Source organism: Rhineura floridana, chromosome 20, assembly GCF_030035675.1.
Source record: "Rhineura floridana isolate rRhiFlo1 chromosome 20, rRhiFlo1.hap2, whole genome shotgun sequence".
NCBI lineage: Eukaryota > Metazoa > Chordata > Lepidosauria > Squamata > Rhineuridae > Rhineura > Rhineura floridana.
Window position 1 is genome coordinate 20,356,904 of NC_084499.1, and position 20,934 is coordinate 20,377,837.

The following is a 20,934-nucleotide window of genomic DNA, read 5'->3' on the forward strand; positions in this document are numbered from 1 at the left end:
AGGGAAGAGTAGCATGAGGAGAAAGCTAGAATTAGTTGTCTCTGCCTCTCATTGCCTCTGGCTGCACCTGTTGTGGGCTCCCTGACCTTCTGCCCCACCAGCCCCAAAGGACACCAGCTGCCACTCCCTCTAACTTAATTTTGACCTAAATGATGTGATCCAGGAGTTCAGGCCTGGCGCTACTGATAGGATAGTGCAGGGCAGATTCTGGGGTCAGAACCCGGGGTCCTCTTAGCCAAGGAATTGTGGGAGTCTCTACTGCAGAATGTTTCTGTGGCCCAGTGGGAGGAACAGCCATGCTTTGCATGCACAAAGTCATAGGTTCAACTGCCGGCATCGCCAGGTAAAACGATTTGTTCTTTGCTTAGGGACTATTGTAATGAAGCGGTATATAAATTTCTGAAATAATAATAAATAATAAATTACACCACTGGCCCGTCTGGTCCAGGGGTAGCCAAGACGGTGCCCTCCAGATGTTGGTGGACTACAGCTCCCATCAGCTTTGACTATTGGCCATGCTGGCTGCAGGGGCTGATGGGAGATGCAGTCCCAATAACACCTGGAGGTCCTTCCAGGGGCTGATGGAGCCCCAACTGGAGATGAGCCCTTCACCTGATCCAGGAGGTGTCTGCCAACTGTTGTTGGACTACAGCTCTCATCATCCTAGGCAGCTTCAAAAAGGACAGAGCAAATCCATGAAGGGAAGGCCTGTTGTTGGCTTTTGACAGACATGCCCAAAGTGGAGCCTCCATGGTGAGGGGCATCTGTAGAGAAGCTGGCGAGGCAAAGCTGTCACCTTTGTGCCCTGTGACTTCCCTCCATTGAGACCCCGAAGGAAGTGCTATGGCAGACGTCAACAAGGGCACAGGGGAGGGCTGTAGCTCAGCACTGGATGGGAAAGGGGGTGAAGCTCAGTGAGCTTCACCCCCAGGTTTGATCCCCAGTGGCTCCTGAAGGTAGGGCTGGGAGAGTTTCCTCTCTGTGTAATGGGCAATCGAGCTGCAATTGCCACACGTTCTGAGGTCTTTCAGGGTGAGGGGGCACAGGGAGACGCTCCAGGGTGGCATCCTACTCAAAGTAGACCCCTTGAAAGGAATGGACTCAAGTCAGCCACTACTCATTCTTTTCAGTGGGTCTCCTCTGCATAGGGCTTAGGATGGAGACTGCCCCTTTCAATGCACGGCAACTTGCCTGGTGGGGCCTGGCTCTGCAGCCAGCCGGCCCTGCTTGCGAATATAAGGGCTCAGCCGAGTTCTGTGCTTTGGATATAGGAAGAGCCCAAGGGGAGCCCATCTAATCGAGCATCTTGTTCTCACAGTGAATAACCAGATGCCTCTTCTGGGAAACCAGCAAGAAGGATCTCAGGCAACAGCAACTCCTCACCACACTTGTGATCCCCAGCAGCTGGTATTCTGACAGTGAAGGTTGAGCCTAGCCATCAGGGTTTGTAGCCACTGAGAACCTTTTCCTCCTCCACAAATTGGTTTAATCATTAGGGATGGAAGGATCTGTCAATTTCACATCTCTCAGAAGCAATTTGCGATTTATAAAAAAAAAATCCCCTTGAGAATTCTTCAGCATTTTAAGTGCAAATTTCTCCTAATAAACACATTTTCGTCTGCAGTCATGACTACTGTACACATTTCTGCAAGCAACTTCTCCAAATATAATGCATTTTGATATGTGATTTTCACTCATATGTTCATTTTGGTGGGCATTTTCCCCCAACATATGGATTTTTGTAAACACTGTTGGATTGGAGAACTAGATCGCAATATTCAGATACGTCCGATTTTTTTTTTGAAGGATGGCTGTGTTCCTGTTCTCATATTGTTTCAGAAAGTGCGGATTTGATTGATTCGGTTTAAAATGCAAACTGATTCAAATGTTTCACCGATCTCCAGGCTACAGTTGCCTTCTTTGAAGGCTCACTGAACCAGAAGAGTCTGTGTAGCTGCCAATAATTCTCCCCCCGTTACTAGTCCTTGGGCTACTTCTCCCCACAATCTTGTTTCGGTCCTCCAAAAGCTCTCTGCCTCACTGGAATGGGACACTGAGTGGCTCAGACACAGTTTGAACATCCGTGCAGCCTTAATATAATGATCCACTTCAGCTTGGAAAATCCAGCCTCTCCACTCCTGGCAGGCGAAGAGGCAGAGATGAGCAGGAAATTCTTGCTTTTCAGGCAGCCAAGAAAGCAGACAGCAGAGGAAAGAAGCCCAACCCTATTCATAAGAGGCTGGAGTTTCTTAGAAAAGGGAATCCTTGGGGCTGCTCTGCAAAGTGGAGGAGGTTGGGCTGAAAGTAGTGATGGGCTCCGTTTCTGCAGTAATCGGATTTGCCATTGGTTTAATTATTTCTGATATTCTCTATCTTTGTGGAGAGAAGTGGCAACTCTCCGCACCTGTTATCAGATTCAGTCTTCCTCTTTCTCTCCAATTTGTTTTTTCAAAATTCACTTTGAAATCATCGATAGTGTGAGTGATACTTGGATCTATTTTCTATGTGAGCTCTTCAAATGTGAATTCCCCTTCACTGATGTCAACGATGTGTTGATTGCAACTGACAGACAGAAAGCAGCAGGGGGAAAGAAACTGACTTGATTATCTGTCTTAATCTGCTCTGCAGTGCACTTGAAAAAGAATGTAAACAGGCAATCATTACAGAGTTCAGAATAAAGATCGACACCAGTGGAGATTCATGAATAAATAGCAATTACAATATTGACAATTCTCTGCAAAGCAAATATCTATATCAATATCAGAGGAGATTGGTAAGAAAAGATATTGAAAGGGAAAAGAATCAGATAGTTAATGACTACCAGATGACTACCAGAGGGCCACACTTAAAAACAAAATGTAAAAAAGGAGAGTATTCCATCCCTAGCTGAAAGATAGAATGGTGATCCCACTGAAACCCCATGCATGCACACAGGGGATGGTAGTGGTCTTGGTGGGCTGTCCCCTGGAATGTGGGAGAACGGAGAGGAGTTATGAGGGGGCAGCTCACAAAGGAGTCAGCCACGCCACTCCTTGGTGTCACATGCAACTTGGAGGAGTGGGGGGAGGTTGAAAAGGCAGAAGAATATGCCCAAGAAATTACATTTCTTAAAGGGCTGTTTTAACCATTCAAGCACACTAGACAGCCATCGTGGCTAGGAGTCATTGAAGTGCCCATAGTGGCTATGTTCTCCTTCCACTGTTGGAGGCAGTCTGTCTCTGAATACCAGTTGCTAGGAATCACAAGTGGGGAGAGTGCTGCTGTTGTGTTCAGGTTCTGCTTGTGGGCTCCCCATTGGCGTATCTGTTTGGCCACTGTGAGATCAGGATGTTGGACTGGGTGCGCTTTGGCCTGATCCAGCAGCCAGGCTCTCTTAGCCATGGTAGCTGAGAATTGGACATCCATTCTCCATCTGTTAATAAGACAAGAAACAGCACTTGGAAACTTCAATTTCGATATTCCAAATCTTCCATTTGGAAATTGTTAAAGGTGAGAGAAAATGTTGCTGACATTCTCACGGGTGGGGTGCAGGGTTTTTGTCGTGCTTTGCTTACTTTCAAGGTCAACAAGGGGCATTTGTGTGTGCTCTTTCATGCTAGAAATCATCTCACCAGCGGTCGACACTCTGCAGACTCCCCCATCTTTCCGCACTTCAATCCAAGCCCAGGGGAAGGCATCACTGAGGTCATTCCTCCCATTGGCCTTTTTCAGACCAGGAAGTGCGGACAGCTGGGGAGGCTGCAGGGTGCTAGAGACTGGAAAGAAAAACACACGCACCTCCCTTGGCCACGTCACAGCTATAAGGTAAGCTCAAACCCCCATTCCCACCAAAATGCCAAAGAAATCCTCAAAGGCCCTGAGAATGAAGCAGAAGGATGGGTCGAAGGCTGTTTGGCATAAGAAGAAAGCTTTCTGAGGAATCAGATACATTTTTGGGAAAACAACCTTGTTTGAGAGAGCACACCTGAGGCTGGCCCGTTTGGCTCTGCCCCACCGAGCTCAGTCTGCCCTCAACCAGCCGCCACCAGCTTTCCTCCTTACTTACAACCAGTCCAGGTTAGGAGGTCACTGCATGCCAGACCCCTTCTCCTTACACTCAGTGTTGCCATTGTAGAACTCAGCAGGGAGGAGAATGGAAACAAAACTAGAATTTGGCCCCGTCTTCAAGCCATCCCCTGCCACTTAAAAAAGCCAAAGAATCCTGGGAACTGTAGTTTATGAAAGGTTGTTAGGAGACCCCTTTTTCCCTCCCAGAGCTACAGTTACCCTCTTCCCAGGGAACTCTGGGGATTGTAGCTCTGTTCTCCAAACAACTCTTGGCCACTGGGCCACTGGGTTGGGCTGATGGGAGTTGTAGTTCAAACAAGTAACTTTTCCAAGCTCTGCTCTTGGCATCTGTAACAAACTATAGCTCTTTGGGGAAAGCCAGGACTATTTAAAGTGGTATGATACTGCTTTAAATGCATAGTACAGATGGGGCCTTAGTTGGCTTTGCCTCTCATTGCCTCCGGCTCCCCCAGCTCTTGGTGTCCTTGTCTTCGGCCAAGTATTTAGTCGTTTTCATTTATTTAAGATATTTCTACGCTGCTTAACTACGTGCACCTTTCAGCGGTGTACATAAGAACGCTCCGTACATAAAGCCAAACAATCATAAAGTGAAGCACTACCTTAAAATGCCTGCTGGAACAAGAAAGTCTTGGTCATATGCCTGAAGGTCAGCATGGAAGGTGCCTGTCTAATCTCAACTGGGAGGGAGTTCCACAGGCATGGCCCTACCACGCTAAAAGCACGGCTTCTAGTTGTTGCAAGCCGTGCATCTGAGCCACGTGGGACCAGCAGCAGAGACTCTCCCAAAGATCTCCGTGATGGGGCTGCGATCCAAGGGATCAATCCCTTGGGCTGGAGTTGTTAAAGGCTTTGAACTTGGCCTGGTCACATGCGGGTAGTTACACAGTTGTTCTAAGACCTTCAGCCTTTGCCTCTCAATTTCGTAGGATGAAGAAAATGAAGGGGACCGACCAGCTCTTGATCAGCAACTGTGCTCACCTGAAAGGGGCTCTCAAGCTTGCACTCTTAGTGGGGAACATTGCTCTGGCAATATCGCAGGTGACTCACTTCTTTATTCGCTTGCTTGTTCCAACATTCATATACAGCCTGGTATGCAAGCATCTCCAGGTGGTATATAGGGGCAACCTCTGAAAGGCAGCACAAGTGCATATTATATACAATGTGCTCCAATTCATCAAAATGTACTTGAAAATCTACAACAGCAGGCAGGAAGACCTTTAGCAGAAGCTTAGGGGAACAAAATGTTTCATCAGCAAGTAACAGAGTGAGAGGAAGGGCCATAGCTCAGCTGGTAGATCACCTGCTTTGCATGCAGAAGATCCCTGGCCTCTCCAGGTAGGGCTGGGAAAGATTCTTTGGACAGATGCTGCCAGTCACTGTAGACGATATTGATCTAGATTCTAGATGGACCAATGGTCTGACTCAGTATAAGGCAGCTTCAAATGTTCCTATTTAATTTAGCCCTTTATTCAGAACTTTGAGGACTAGAATCTTTGTCATCAAAAAGCAAAAACAAAGCTCGGCGGCAGAGCACCTGCTTTGCATGCAGAAGGCCCCAGGTTCAATCCCTGGGAGCACCTCTGAGGAGAGCTGGGAAAGACTTCTTGCCTGAAACCATGGAGGGCTGCTGCCGGTTAGTGTAGACAATCCTCAAGGAGCTGGACCAGTTTTTTGAATTGGTGTAAGTTTCCTATGTTCTGTAGCAATGTTGGTCCGTGCCTTATGTTGGGGATGTGTGCATGTGGCATCCCAGAGCATGGACACTGCTGCAGAAAAGGCCCTCTTCTTAGCTGTTGATTTGACAGGTATATTCTTCAATGGAGTGCTTCTTTCACACTAAATTGGTTCATTTTGGCTCCTGTCTCTGTCAGCTGCACCGCTTTCCCCAACCTTAACAAAGTGAGCGTGAAGGGGAACTGGAGGAGGGATCTTGGGTTGAGCAGGTCCAGCAGTGCCCAGGGACCGTGGGAAGCACAGGAAATGTAGTTCCCATGAGCCTTCCTGTGCCTTCATGCATCTGCGGTGCTCTCAGCAACGACTCATTTCACCTAGGCAAAAGGGCTTGAGAAAGGCACAGAGCAGGGCCTCCTGTGGGGCTAGTCCATTAGGACAAACGGGACATTGCCCTGCCAGCCTCAGTCTGCCCACAGCCAGCCCCCCCTCCTGCCTGCCAACCAGCCAAAAGGATGCCCTGGCTGTCAAATTCTTCCCACTTAGCCTCAGGGTTGCCCTTGTTAAACTCAGCAGGGAGGAGGATCAGGACAAAACGCCAATTGGTTGCTTCCACCTGTTATTGGCTCTGGCTCCACCTATTGTTTGGACTCCCTGTCTTCCGCCCTACCAGTCCCAATGGGCACCAGCCACCAGTGAGTGAGGGGTGTGGCCTGGGGAGAGAGGTCTGATGGCTGGCCAGAGAGGCTGGGAGGGGCGCATTTGGCCCGGGGGCCTGAGGTTCCCCACTCTGCTCTGCACACTTCTGTGCTCCTTGTGAATGAGTAATGTGTGAATGAGATCTCTTGGCTTCAGGGCTCTGGCCTCTTCAATGGGTAGGCTGGCACCAAACCCCGAACCTGAACCAGAACTGAACTCAGAAGCTAAGAAGACCCCTGCAGGCCAAAGGGGGCTCATCTAGTCCAGCCTCCTGTTCTCACAGTGGCCAACCAGATGCCCCAATGGGAAGCCCCCAAGCAGGACCTGAGTTCAACTATGGAACAACAGCTGAACCATAGCCTGAAATGTCACAGTTTGACTCCCTGCAGGGTTGTTTCTCCTGTGTTTGTCAGATTATACCATCAATTGATCGATCCATCCCTCTCATTTTTCTTTCCTTTTTTTTCCTGCTCCCCAAATGACCCACAGGAGAACCTCCCAGCTTCCAACAGCCTTGAGGAAGGGAGCGATGTCACCGCTCACTGGTGGGGGGAGTGGACCCAGTGGACAGCTTGCACCCGGACTTGTGGGGGAGGAGTCAAGTCCCAAGAAAGGCATTGCCTGCGGCAGAGGTAACCCCTCCAGTCTGATTCGTTGACCTCAGCGATGGGCAAGGAAGCTTTGCATTTCTGGCCAAAGCTACCCAATTCTTTCTGAAGCAGCAGGAGAAGCTGAATCGCAGCTCATCCTTTGAAATTTGCACTTAACTGAATTTTGCGGCGCAGTCCGCCAACCGAGCAATGTTTGCAAAAATGCACATGCTAGGGGGAAAGTGTGCAAAAAATGAATACATGAGTGAACATCACATGCACAAATGCATTCTATGGTGAGAAATGGCTTGCAAAGATTTGTACATGAGTTGAAACTGCCTACAAAATTGTGTTTATTAGGAGAAATTCACACTGGAGAATTTTCATGAGTTGTTTTTTTTTAATTGCAAATTGCTGCAGAAATGTAGTGAACTGAATGTAAGATTGGAGAAATGAAAGAACCGAACTTGACAGATCTTTCCATCCCAGGTTGACGCCCCTTAAGCAAAGGGAAATGTGCTCATTGGTTCAGAGCTGAGCATCTTGAGCTACCTCCCCCAATCACGTGCCTTCTAGATGTTTTGGACTGCAACTCCCACCAGCCTCAGCTGGCACGCTCCATTATCTGGGGTTGTTGGGAGCTGTAGTCCTTATCCCTCTGGAGGGCGTTGCATTGATTACCCCTGGTGGTTTCTTACTGCAAGGGTGTGGGAGTTTTCTTCAGCCCAAGGTTACATTTCCTTCAAGGGAAAATGTCCCGAGGGCCGTGTGCAAATGGTGGACAGAGGGTATTATTTAACAAAATTTATATGCAGCTTGCTTGTAAACAAAACAAACAAATCGCTACGTGGTTTACAAAAAACATCACAGTGGTCAATGAAACATTTAAAAACAAGTAATTAAAAACATTTTGAAAACAATTAAAACAGCAACAGTTTTAAAAGATTAAGACATCATCAGGACCTATGTGTCTGGATAGGCATGCCTCCTCAAAAAAAGTTTTAAGCAGGTGCTGAAAGGAATATAGCGAAGGCACCTGCCTGCTGTCAAGAGGCAGGGAGTTCCAAAGTTGTAAGTGCTGCCACACTAAAAGAAGCATTTCTTAAAAGTGCAGAACAGGTGTTATGTGGCATCTGTAATAGAGTCAGTTCTGTGCTCAAGTGGACACATATGGGGTATGCTGGTCGCACAAGTAAACTGGTTCCAGGATATTAAGGGCTTTATATACCAGTCGTAACTAATCAGCAACCAGTACAGATCTCTGAGCAGAGGTGCTATATGCTGACAGGGTCTCACTCCCTGTTCTGGGAGCCTTTTTTTGGTGGCAGCGGCAGCGGCAGCGGCGGCTGCTGCTGCTGCTGCTGCTGCTGCTAATTAATAATAATAATAATAATAATAATAATAATAATAATGCATTTCTCCCTTTTCCCTTTCCTCTTTCTGCTTTTAGACGGAAGTCTGTGATGGGGCTTGCTAATAAAACATGTACCGGAACATCCAAAAGATACCAGCTGTGCAAAGTTCAAGTAAGAGAACATTTTCGTGTTTTTATTGAGAGGCGAGGGGAACCATGATGCAATTTTACTGGGAGGAGCTCAGTAGGAATCCTTAAGGTGGTCCAGCAGTTGCTTCAGTCAAACAAGGAGTCTGAGGGTTCCTTTCAACACCCAAGAAGATGAATTAGCTAGCCATGGGCTTTTTCAACTTAGTTCATCTTTTTAATAAAACAAAAACAAAACACAGTCACTAGAAATGGGAAGCATCCATGCTCTTTCATATTATTAGGAACATTCAATTGCAACAATTGCTGCAATTGTTTTATCTGTTTTTTTATGTGCAGTTGTTACACACGTGTTTTTCTTGTACTGTGAAATTGCTTTGATACGCTTCCAATGAAGTTCAGAAAAAAGGGCAGGCGAAATGATCAGGGGGATGGAGCAACTCCTATATGAGGAAAGGGTGCAGCATCTGAGGCTTTTTCGTTTAGAGAAAAGGCGAGTCAGAAGGGACACGATAGAAGATAAAATCATGCATGGCAAGGAAAAGTGGATAGAGAAAAGTTTCTCCCGCTCTCATAACACTAGGACTTGTGGACATGCAATGAAGCTCAATGTTGGAAGATTGAGGACAGACAAAAGAAAGGACTGCTTCATGCACCGCAGAGTCAAACTGTGGAATTCGCTCCCACAAGAGGCAGTGATGGTCACAAGCTTGGATGGCTTTAGAAGGAGATTAGACAAATTCATGGAGGAAAAGGCTATCAATGGCTACCGGCCACGATGGCTGTGCTCTGCCACCATAGTCAGATGCTTCTGAAAACCAGTTGCTGGAAGCCGCAGGAGGGGAGAGTGCTCTTGCACTCAGGTCCTGCTTGCGGGCTTCCCATTAGATGGACCACTGGTCTGATCCAGCAAGCTCTTCTTACGTTCTTATGTTTTTGTTAGGAGACCCCCTAAGGTTCAGAATAGACAAAAGAAAGGATTTCCTCACACAGCAGAAACTGTGGAATTTGACCCCCAAGAAGCAGTGATGGCCACCAACTTGGGGGGCTTTAAAAGAGGATTAGACACGTTCATGGAGGATCAACCTGTCAATGGCCATTAGCCATGATGGCTATGCTCTGCCATCATAGTCAGAGGCAGTATGCTTCTGGAAACCACAGAAGGCGAGAGTGCTGTTGCTTCCCATTGGAGCATCTGGTTGTCTACTGTAGGATGCTGGGCTAGATGGTCCATTGGCCTGACCCAATAGGGCTCTTTTTATGGTCCTATGTGTAAAAATAAATTAGGGATGGGTGGAGAAATTCAATTTAGTTTGCATTTAAAGCCAAATCTATCAAATTAGCTTTCCAAAACCATGTGATGACCAAAACACAGCTGTCCTTCAAAACGTTCAGGGAATGTTACAGTGCAAGTTCTTCACGCAAGCAATGTTTTCCAAAATGCATATATTGGGGGAAAGTATGCATAAAAATGAATGTATTTGTACAAATAACATGCAGAAAAGGCATTATGCTTGGAGAAGTTGCTTGCGAAAGTATGTACCTTAGCCAAAACTGCAGGCGACAAAAATGTATTTATTGGAAGAAATGCATGCTAAGATGCTGAAGAGTTTTCCTGAGGACTTTTTTTTAAAGTGGGGAACTGAATTTAAGAAGGGGGAGATGAGAAACCGGGAGAACCAAAATGGAGAGATCCTTCCATCCCTACTCGAGATCTGCCTCATTGGCTGGTTCGGAGCCTCAGGATGATATTGTGCGTCATCCTTGCGGTCTGAGACCTTCTGGTAGCCCTGCTTGGTTGGGGTTTGAAAGCCAGCCCTCGCCAGAGCCACATGGCTGGTCCTGATAGCAAGGAAAGTCTCTGGAATGTGGCAGCAGATTTTCTCCCTCCTCCTTCTCCTCATCTGGATCCTCGTCTCTTCCTTTTCCAGCAGTGCCCGCCGAATGGCCGGAGTTTCCGAGAGGAGCAATGCACATCCTTCAATTCCCATGTGTATAGCGGTCGGACGTATCAATGGAAACCTTTGTATCCTGGTAAACAAGAAGATCTTTGTTTGGGTAGTTTTGATAAAGCAAAGTCAATCCCCCCTCCAAAATAAAAAATAAAAAAGGAGGGGGCAGGATTTGAAATGGCTAGAGCTCTCTTCTGGGAAGGAAGTTCTGAGGAGGTTTTATCTGAGGCATAAAGGTGCTCACTCACTTCTTCCTTTGGCTCAAAGCAAAGTCCTTCTGCAGTTACAACAGCGGCTTTTCAAAAGAGAAAGAGAGAGAAAACATTATGATGAACTAGGGACTGTGTGAAATTTCTATTAGTTTCCACTTTCACGTCGAAACTAGTGATAGAGGAAGAATTAGTCTGGTCTGATTTTTGCAGTGGACAAATCCAATTTGACAGTCGGTGAACTTCCTTCGGATCAGAACGCAACTCCAGATCAGATTCTTCGCGTCTCTGGATGTTGCGTTGCCATCTTGGGGTGCAAAAAAGCTCAGATGAAAATTCATATTTTTACAATTAAACTGTGTGTGAAATGTGCATTTTAGAGGAAAGCACACTGAAGAATACCTATTTGGGGGGATTGTGTACAAAATTGTGTTCAGTAAGGCATATAATAAAAATTTGAGCTGTGCACTGGGTCTGGCAAAGCCTGGATCCCAAACCGAATCAACTCAATTTGTGCTTTCGTTGGCTCAGGTTGAGACAGCCCTGGATTGCTCTAGGTTGGGTTGGCCCACCTTGAGCAGAGCGATCCAGGGCTGTCTAAAGGCTGAACATTCAGGTGGGGGGTGGAAAAAGAGAGGCAGGCAGACTCTACAGGGCATGTGCTGGTGAAGGACTGAAACCTCTGCTCACCAGCTGATGAGTGGAAGGTTCAATCCTGATATCTTCAGGGGTCGGCTTTGCCAGTGCATTCCCTGCAGGATTGAACACGGTCTCTACTTCCTCTGCCTAAAATCCTGGTTTAGCCAGGACTGGTTAAAATTCTAATTAAACATTAGGGCTGCCCCCTAAATTGATTGAGAGTCTGGTTGCGGGTTGGATTAGGCCAGCTCCAGATTGTCCCAACTCATATTGGGGCCAATCCAAAGTGCTGGATCAGGCCCTGAATCAGATTGGGGGTGACTGTGTGTGTGTCATGGGCTCAACGTTGCCCGCTCATCTCCCTCCAGATGACTACGTCCACATCTCCAGCAAGCCCTGCGATCTCCACTGCACAACCACCGATGGTCAACGGCAGTTGATGGTCCTGGCCCGGGACGGGACGTCTTGCAAATACTCTGATTTCCGAGGGGTTTGCGTTTCTGGAAAATGTGAGGTTGTTAAACATTATAGCAACCCTATTGTTGGCAGGGGATGGGGGACAAAAGGCTGGGGATGCAAGTGACCCTGTTGGGGGGGAGCCTGGAAGCCGGAAAGGGGGTGGTGATCACCTGTGTGGTTGGAGAGGGGGCGTTGCACTAGAGGCTGCTGGGTTTTGTAGTTTTGGAGAGTATTCCTCCCCTGTTACCGCATCCATAAGGATCACAGAGGGAAAGAACTCCCAAGGAGGGCTTCCCCCAATAGCACCAGTAACGAAACAGTGGCTGGCCAAGGACTCTGCGAAATAACAGCCAGCAATCCCTCCGTCTCACTTCCACCCCCTCGGCCAGCATTGGGGGACAGAAAGAGTAACTGGGGTCAAGTGTATGGGAACCCTCGAAGCCAGGAGGAAAGCAAGCACAGCAAGTGGTGCTGTTGTTGTCTGGCTGGCGAGGGGCGACTGGGCCCATGCGAGAGAGAATGCGTGCAAGAGTGCAAGCAGGTGTGAGAGTGTGCTTTAGGGATGGGCAAGAAATTCGATTCCATTTGCAATTAAAGCTGAATCTATCCAATTCATACTTTCCGAAGCAATTTGAGAATCAAACCACAGCCAATGAGGGGTTGTTGTTTTTTTAAAGCATTAATTAAAAGAACCTATTTGCTGCCCGTCAGGGAGGGGACTAATCTCACCTTCGATGGGGGCTGTCACAGTAAAGGTCCTGTCTCGTCTTCCTACCACACCGGCTCGGGGTAGAAGGTCCAGTCCACAAACAGTGTACTGGGCCCAGAAAATCCTGTCAATACCTCCCCAACCCATGTCAGCATTCTTGAAATTGCAGTGATCGCTCCCTTTGCCTGGCCCTCAACAATCTGTCTTGCGTATTTTCCAGCCCATTGGATGTGACGGGGTTCTGTTCTCAACCCACACGTTGGATAAATGTGGCGTTTGTCAAGGAAACGGAAGCAGCTGTACCCACGTCTCTGGGAGTTACAGAAAGGGACATTCACATCTCGGTAAGACTGGGGGAGGCATTTGTGCTTACAAAATTGGGTTTTGTTTGCGTTTTCATGAAAAAACTACCTGATTTGCACCTCTCAAATCGACTGAAACACAGTTGTCCTTCAAAATGCGCCTTTCGAATTTTATGATGGAGTTTTCCATCCAAACAAGGTGCACAAAATTAGGGGGAAACATACATGCATAAAAATGCATGTATTGTTTACGAAATATAACATACCAAAATGTGTTGCATTAGGGGAAATTGATTGGAAAAATGTGTGTATTGGGGAAAACTGCATCCCCAAAAGATGTGTGTGTCAGGAGAAATTGGGTGGTATTCAGTGATGGTCCTACTCAGAGCAGACTCATTGAAGTTAATGGCCATGACAATTAACTTAGTCAGGCCCATTGGTCTGTCTGATTCAATATTGCCTACACAGACTGGCAGCAGCTCTCTCGGGTTTCAGGCAGGAGTCTCCCAGCCCTGCCTGGAGATGCCATTGGGGACTGAACCTGGGAACTTCTGCATGCAAAGCAGGTGCTCTACTGCTGAGCTGCGGCCCTTCCATTAAAAATAAAGTAAGGTTCTAGTTCTCATCGTTCCAAATAATGGGCTAAATTAAGCCGCAACATAAGAAACTGGCTTATACTGAGTCAGACCATTGGTCTCAAGGGTTTCAGACTGGAGTCTCTCCTCATCCTAGCTGGTGATGCCAGGGACTGAACCTTCCACATGCATGGCAGATGCTGCACCAGTGAGCTACTATGGCCCTTCTCTTTGAATCCCAGATGACAGGCAATCAGTGGTGGCAAAGGCCAACCCTCTGGGTGGCGGCTGCAGCCTGCTTCCCCTCCCCCCGAGAACAAAAGGGCTCCTTTCTGAAGATGCACACAAATTCATGTACACGCAACCTAGATCTGGATGCTTGAAGCTCCTTGGCTGGGAAGAAGAGAAGTGCCTTACATCTGGACTGCCACAGATCTGACACACCCAAATCTCTCCCTCCTTCAAAGGACAGATGTGGAATCAATTTTTTTAAAAATCAATCAGTTGCCAGCTTTGGGGGGCTGAGCCTATGATTCGAAGAGGGATGCCCCATCCACATTTGTTTCTGTCGCAAAGTTTGCTTTTCATTCATGAATGCAGTTTTCTGCAGGCTATTCTCTGGTGACACACGTTCCTGCCGGGGCAAGGGACATCCAAATAGTCGAAAGGAAGAAATCTGCTGACGTTCTGGGTGTGTATGGTGCCTGAGACAGGGGCTGAGTAGAATGCTTTTAATTTCATTTTTCTATGGGAAAAAAGTGTTTGCTGAGTAGCTTATTAGCATAAATCAGTATGTGAAATTCAGTCTCACTCTCACACTTTTGGTTCCAAGCACTCCCCCCCCCCAACACACTCTTTATTGCCTGGTTCACTATCCTCAAACCTCCCAAACATCGCCTGCACACTTTTTTTCCTGCCAACAATTTAATACCCCTCTTCTTCCTAGGCCCAATGTATGACAATTTCCTTCCTCAGCTCTTCCCTCGCAGAACTTGTGCTGTTTGCTGGCTCTCTGGTATTCACATTGAGCAGTTGGAATGTTGATGAACATCCCGTGAACATCACACTTATGTTTACTGCATTAAAAACACACACACACACCCCTGCTCTTCAGCCAGAAAAGTCTCCCAGGGTGGCTTGCAAACGTTAATGATAAGAAAGTTCCCTACCCTTGGGCTTACCATCTAAAAGACATGACATAAAAGGAAGAGGGATTTGGGAAGGAGGAGGGAAAAAAGCAAACTCATGCACTGTTTATTGGTTGCAGAGTTCTTGTAACGGCCAGCTGGAATGGAAAGAGTTCAGGGTGAGGATGAGCCAACGGTTCAGGTCTCTCCGCTGGAGGACCCTGACGTCCTATCTCTCTCCGTCTCCTGCAGCCTGATGGAATGTCTATTGTAAATGATTGTTCAGGGAGTGGGTCTTTCAGCAGAGCCAATAGAGAGGCTTGCAGTGGCAGTCTAGGGCAGGGCTCATGCAATATTTAGCATTTGGCAGTGACTGATGTGTCTCTTGGGTGGAGAGAGCCATTCTTTGTCTTTGCTTCCTTTTGTAGCGGTTACAGATGAAGCCGGCTACTACTTCTTCAACGGGAACTACAGAGTCGATAGCCCCAAAAACTTCAACATTGCAGGGACTGTCTTCAAATACAGGAGGCCAATGGACATTTATGAAACCGGCATTGAATACATTGTGGCACAAGGGCCAACCAACCAAGATCTGAACATCATGGTAGGTGTGGATTTTGGGGGGGGGGCTAGAGATCAGTGGCCAACGCAGGAACGAGTAAACGCCTTAGCACAAGTGAACATGAGGTGTCTTGCAAGTAGGGCTGGAAGAATATCAGGGTTACAACCTAGGGAAGGGCCATAGTTCCATACAGAGCATCTGCCTTGCATTCAGAAGGTCCCAGGTTCAATCCCCAATGGCATCTCCAGGTAGTTCTGGGAGGGACCTTCGACTGAAACCTTGGAGAGCTGCTGCCAGTCATTGTAGACAATATTGAGCTAGATGGACCAAGGGTCTGTCTCAGTATAAGGGAGCTTCCCACTAAGAACAGAACCCATTGAAATTAATAGACATGTAAAACAAAAGGGTTTGCTACTTTGAATAGAACTTAATTGGATGCATCTCTAGGTTCCTCACTTTTCCAGTCTTAAGTGCAGGTCATCTCATTTCTGCATTGGTTTGCGAGTCTGTACAAAAAAATCACATACATTTCTGTGCACATTTTATGCACATTTTGCGTGATATTTTCCAACACACAATTTCCTCTACCATGATGCATTTTTGTTTCCTATTCTTTTTACTACCGTGTGCATTTTTTTTGGTTCATACATTCCCATAAAATATGCATTTTTTGTATGCATTTGTGGGTTGGCAAGCTATACTGCAAAATTCAGAGACTTGCGACTTTTGGAGGATAGCTGTGTTTCAGTTCACGGATCCATTTGGGAAGTACAAAATTTGGTAGGTTCACATTAAACCATAAACTGAACAAATCCTCTCCCTGCTCCGCTCCTATCCCTATTTCCCCATGTGGTTTGCGACCATGGGGGATGCCTCATTTAAATAATAAGAGGAAAATAATTCACATGTAACTGTTAGGTTGTGACATCCTGCACCCTCTACGCTGTAAGAATTGCTGAATCCATCTCTTTCCAGTCTGTATAAATTTTTAATATGTTTACCTCTAAGTTTCAGGACAGACAAAAGGAAAAAACTTCTTCACAGAGTGAGGCGAACTATGGAATTTGCTCCCACCGGAGGCGGTGACGGCCACCAACTTGGATGGCTTTAAAAGAGGATTAGATAAATCCATGGGGGATATTGAGGCTACCAATGGCAACTAGCCACAAGGGCTATGTACCGCCTGCAGTGTCCGAGGCAGTGTGCAGCTGAATACCACTTGCCGGGCATCACAAGTGGTTGCGCTCAGGTCCACTGGGGCATCTGGTTGGCCACTGTGAGAGCCGGAGGCTGGATTAGAAGGGGCCCCGCTTGGCCTGATCCAAGATTACAGGGCTCTCCTGAGGTTCGTTTATTTGACATTTCCTGCCTCCCACTTCCAGGTTTGGAATCAAAATGGAAAGAACCCTTCCATCACATACGAATACACCCTTCTAAGGAGGCCACATTCAAAAAACCTCCAGCCCATTTATTATACATTCTCTGAGTCAGACAGCGGAGAAAGTAGAGACCTTGATGGCGAAGAGCCTTTGGGGTTTGTTCAGCACAATGCAAGCATCTTTGGGACATTCTCCAAAGAGAAGATCCACCTGGGGAATCGGGTGTTTGGAAGGCAAGACGTAGCCGAAGACCTAGACTTGAGCAAAATCCAGGAGACGAATGAAGTCTACGAAAGGACGGAAACCAATGACTGCGATCCAACCCTGAAGGACAAGCAGTCCAAAGGTGAGGCTGCCTGGGGCTTAAAGCTGGTCGTGGTTTCCTTGTTGCTAAGGTGATGACAGTTGGTAATGCAAACTCTTGGACTACTGATCAAATCTTTTAGCTGGACTTTGAAACAGCATTTTTTTTCATCTCAGCGAGTGTTGCGTGTTAGTGACATTTAGCTGTCTGTAGCTAAGGCCTACTCAGAATAGTCCCATTGAAATTAATGAAGCAAAGTTCATTCATTCATACATTAGATTTATACCCTCCCTTCCCAGTAAGAGTCCAGGGTGGCAAGTGGAAGCCATTAATGGAGTCCATTAATTTCAGTGGGTCAGCTCTGAGTAAAACTAACATGGGATACAACTCAGGGTTTACATTTTGATGCCAATGACTTTTTTACATTTTTGGAGTGCAATTTCTTGAACATCACTTTCTAATTCTATTATTTCAAACATGGGAAAGTGCATTGCAGTTTGAAGATCTGCTGATCTGCTTGGCGATCTTGAGTTTTGGTTGGGGTTGAGGCCTGGCCCAAGACATTTTAGTGCTTCTGGAGGGCACCATGATGGCTACCTTGCATTAGGAAGTCATTGGTTTCAGTCTTGCCTCCGTCATGAGCTGGCTAGGTAGTAACCTCAACAAACTATTGTTTCTCAGCTTTGGCCTTCCTTCTGCAGCATGGGGGCAATAATTCTGACCTACCTTGCAGGGTTGTAAAACTATATCAATGTATTATCTATCTGTGAAGCATATTGAACACTCTAGTGAGCGATATAATTTCTACCACAACCACAGTCATATCAGAGAATATTGATCAGATCTCTTCCGACAGTTGACCTTTGTTTTTATTGTATTTTAAATGTTTTCATTCCATGACTGCCAGGTTTTTTTTAACGTGTTGTAAACCACGTTGATGTTTTTAACAAAATAGTAGTATGCAAATATTTTTATAAATAAATATAAAGAAACTAAGTTCTACTCGGAGCAGACACATGGAAATTGATGCACCCAAGTTAAAGCACATCTGCACTATACATTTAAAGCAGGATTATACCACTTTCATAGCCATGGCTTTCCCCAAAAGAATCCTGGGAGCTGTTGTTTATTGAGAGTGCTGAGACTATTCAGGAGACCCGCTATTCCCACACAGAGCGACAATTCCCAGAATGGTTTAACAATCTTCCCAGGGAACTTTGCATACTAAATTTGGCCATATTTCAGAAAAATGCAATTTTTCATTGACCCTTATTTCCTGTCCCCTCCCCCCTCTCCATTCCAGATTCAAATGCAACCAAATCCAATCACATGGCAGAAGCTAATGGAAGGGAATTTGACTCCTGGCTTGCTTCCAAAGAATTCCTTTCAGAAAATGCCATCACCCATAATCTTTTGGACAAGTCGTCAGACTCAAAAGAGTTGGTCCAGAACAAGACCGCAAACAGCATCTTTTCTCCAAGGCACCCCGTCAACTCTGTGGGGTCTCATGTGGACAAACTTTATGTTGATTACGATGAAAATGACGAGCTGATTGCTTATGCTGTCAACGGCAGCTTCCTGGAGCTGAGCAGCGACAAAACCATCAATGGTTCTTCAGAGACTCAGTTTCCAAATGCCACCATTTGGTCTGCTAGTCCTCAGGGAAACAGAACCCACAAAACAAGGTAAGAGGCTTGGGGGTGTGCCTTTGCAGCTGAGATCTCACCTTGGTTTGTTGAGGACACCGCCTGGTGAGCTCATGATGGTGGCGGTGGGGTGGGGATGGACAGACAGATAACTTGTGCTTTTTATGATGCTTTAGAGTGTTTTTAGTGTTTCTGTTTGCCGCCCTAGGCTCCTGCTGGAAGGAAGGGCGGGGTATAAATAAAATAATAAATAAATAAATAAATAAATGATGTTGCAGACAAATTCAGGAATATCTCAGGGTTAACAAAGGCCTATAAACAGATGGGGGAGAAATTCAATTCAGTTTGCATTAAAGGCAGACTTACTGAATTCACACTTTTCAAAACTGTTTCGAAAGGGTCAGAATACACGAACCAAAAACGCAGCCATCCTTCAAAATTCACGCTTCTCCGAATTCTGTAATTCTACTCTGCAGCCCACGTTGCACACAAATGCATAGACTAAAGTATGAATGCATGTATTTGTGAAAGTAACATACAAAAACTCATTGCATGTGGGAAAATCACTTTGCAAAAAGTGTCTCTTTGGAAAACTGCATACACAAATGTGTCCATTAGGAGAAATTTGTGCTAAAATGCTGAGGAATTCTCATGGGGACTTTGGTAAAACAAAACTGCAAACTGGTCTGGAAATGCAGAGAACCAAACTTAAGATTAGGAAAAGGAGACACCAAAATTGGCATCCCTACTCCCAAAAGCCCTGTGGCATGAACACCCAGCGCATAGATGATTCTAACAATCATTCAAAGTGTCGAACCAGTGAGGTGGTCAGAGGGAGAGAGAGATGCTGTTGAGGAATAACTACGTATGGTCTCAAACAAAGAGGAAGGGTTGATGAAATCTGGCTCCTAGGCCCTCCCAAAATGCTTGCCCCGGGTGCCAAGACTTCCTCGTTCTCTTATAGTCCAGCATACCCTGTTCTGTCCCATTCCAAGGAGTTCCTGCACCTTTGAGACCCTCTGTTTCTCACGATCAGGGGCATTTGATTGAGTGCAAACGATATATTCATTTCTATTCTATATTTGTCTTTTAAAAACTGAACTGTTATCTCTTTGTGGGTATTTTTATCCCAATTCTCTCTATTTCTAGACAGTTGAAGTTCTGCCTCTAACCAGGCTGGGGAATTCTGCTTGGGGATCAGGACAGGTATGTTGAACTATAACCAAACAATCCCAAACCTTAAATTTAAAGAATTGCAACCCCCTCCGCCCCCCAAAAAACCATTTCCCCTTGTTTTGGTAAAGCACAAGAAGCAACATAAAGCAACCTCGCCATTCCCAGTCAGATCGAAGCTACTAATTCCCCCGCACTCCCTGTCGATAACTTTAATGCGATGGTGTATTGGGGGGGAAACCCAACAGCCAGTCTTTGTTGAATTTGTCCTCTCCTGTTCTATAGGAACTGGCTGAAGCTGTTTCGAAAGGGTCAGAACATGAGTCCGGCTGACATGTACAGGTGGAAACTGTCCTCACATGAACCCTGCAGTTCTACCTGTACCTCAGGTAAGCTGTTGGGAGCTCAGCAAAATCCCCCTTTCTCCAGGGTGGAAAGCAAATTGCTATGACTCTTGCATGCAAAATGGAACACAGGTGCCCTGTGAGATTCCCCAAATTTTGTGACGCAGTTCTCTGACCAAAGAGGGCCCATAAAAATGCATGCGCTTAAAATTCCAAATTGCTGCTGAAATGATGAGAACTGAATTTAAGATTGGAAAAGTGACAGAGAGAACCAAAATAGACACCACACTAAAGGTCCCATATTGTGCTGAACAGACTTCCTGGTGAGATAGTATCTGCAGGAGGCCTTCATCACCTGCCGAGCACAGTGATCGACTGAGTATATAAGTAATAAGATGGTCTTTCAGGTATCCTGGTCCCAAGCTGTATGGGGCTTTATATTCCCAAACCAGCACCTTGAACTTAGCCCTTAACAACGGATCGTTGATGTTATTAAGAAATTTGAACACTGTAGGTCTTGGCAAGGTCTTGTGATGGTTTCATTTTTGTGTGTGAAAACCAATGGTAAAGATAATAAATGATCAATCAGTGTATATCTATATCAGGGGGGAGGAACATCCCTATCAGCACCAGCAGCCAGAGTGGCCAGTGGTCAGGGATGATGGGAGATGGAGTTCAGCAACATCTGGAGGACCAGAGATCATGGAATCGTAGAGTTGGAAGGGGCCTATAAGGCCGTTGAGTCCAACCGCCTGCTCAGTGCAGGAGATGTTCCCCAACCCTGATCTATATGTAATTCTCTCAACGCAGGTGTGATGTCAACTTACGCCATGTGCATCCGCTATGATGGGATCGAAGTGGACGACATGTACTGTGATGCTATGACCCGCCCTGAGCCGGTCCACGAATTCTGCGCAGGAAGAGAATGCCAACCAAGGTATGATCTCGGGGGGGGCACCTTTGTGTTTTGAGGGGGCTGGAAGAAAGAAACTGTTTGGCAGATCACCCCCCCCTGCAATTTCTGA

General features: G+C 46.4%; 1 protein-coding gene across 4 annotated transcripts in view; it reads left to right on the forward strand.

Annotated features, from left to right (window-relative positions):
* Positions 1-20,934, forward strand: part of ADAMTSL2 (ADAMTS like 2) — a 41,513-nt gene that overhangs the window by 1,838 nt on the left and 18,741 nt on the right. The window contains exons 3-15 of one of the 4 annotated variants that reach the window (XM_061604105.1): positions 3,712-3,804; positions 4,995-5,106; positions 6,928-7,070; positions 8,479-8,554; positions 10,461-10,563; positions 11,698-11,843; positions 12,718-12,841; positions 13,985-14,065; positions 14,930-15,105; positions 16,446-16,788; positions 18,050-18,431; positions 19,851-19,954; positions 20,720-20,846. In XM_061604105.1, the coding sequence (XP_061460089.1) occupies positions 3,712-3,804; positions 4,995-5,106; positions 6,928-7,070; positions 8,479-8,554; positions 10,461-10,563; positions 11,698-11,843; positions 12,718-12,841; positions 13,985-14,065; positions 14,930-15,105; positions 16,446-16,788; positions 18,050-18,431; positions 19,851-19,954; positions 20,720-20,846 (2,010 nt within the window). Of the gene's footprint in view, positions 1-2,324; positions 3,805-4,994; positions 5,107-6,927; positions 7,071-8,478; positions 8,555-10,460; positions 10,564-11,697; positions 11,844-12,717; positions 12,842-13,984; positions 14,066-14,929; positions 15,106-16,445; positions 16,789-18,049; positions 18,432-19,850; positions 19,955-20,719; positions 20,847-20,934 lie in introns of those variants that run through there. The other 3 variants (XM_061604102.1, XM_061604104.1, XM_061604106.1) reach the window with 3 other exon arrangements.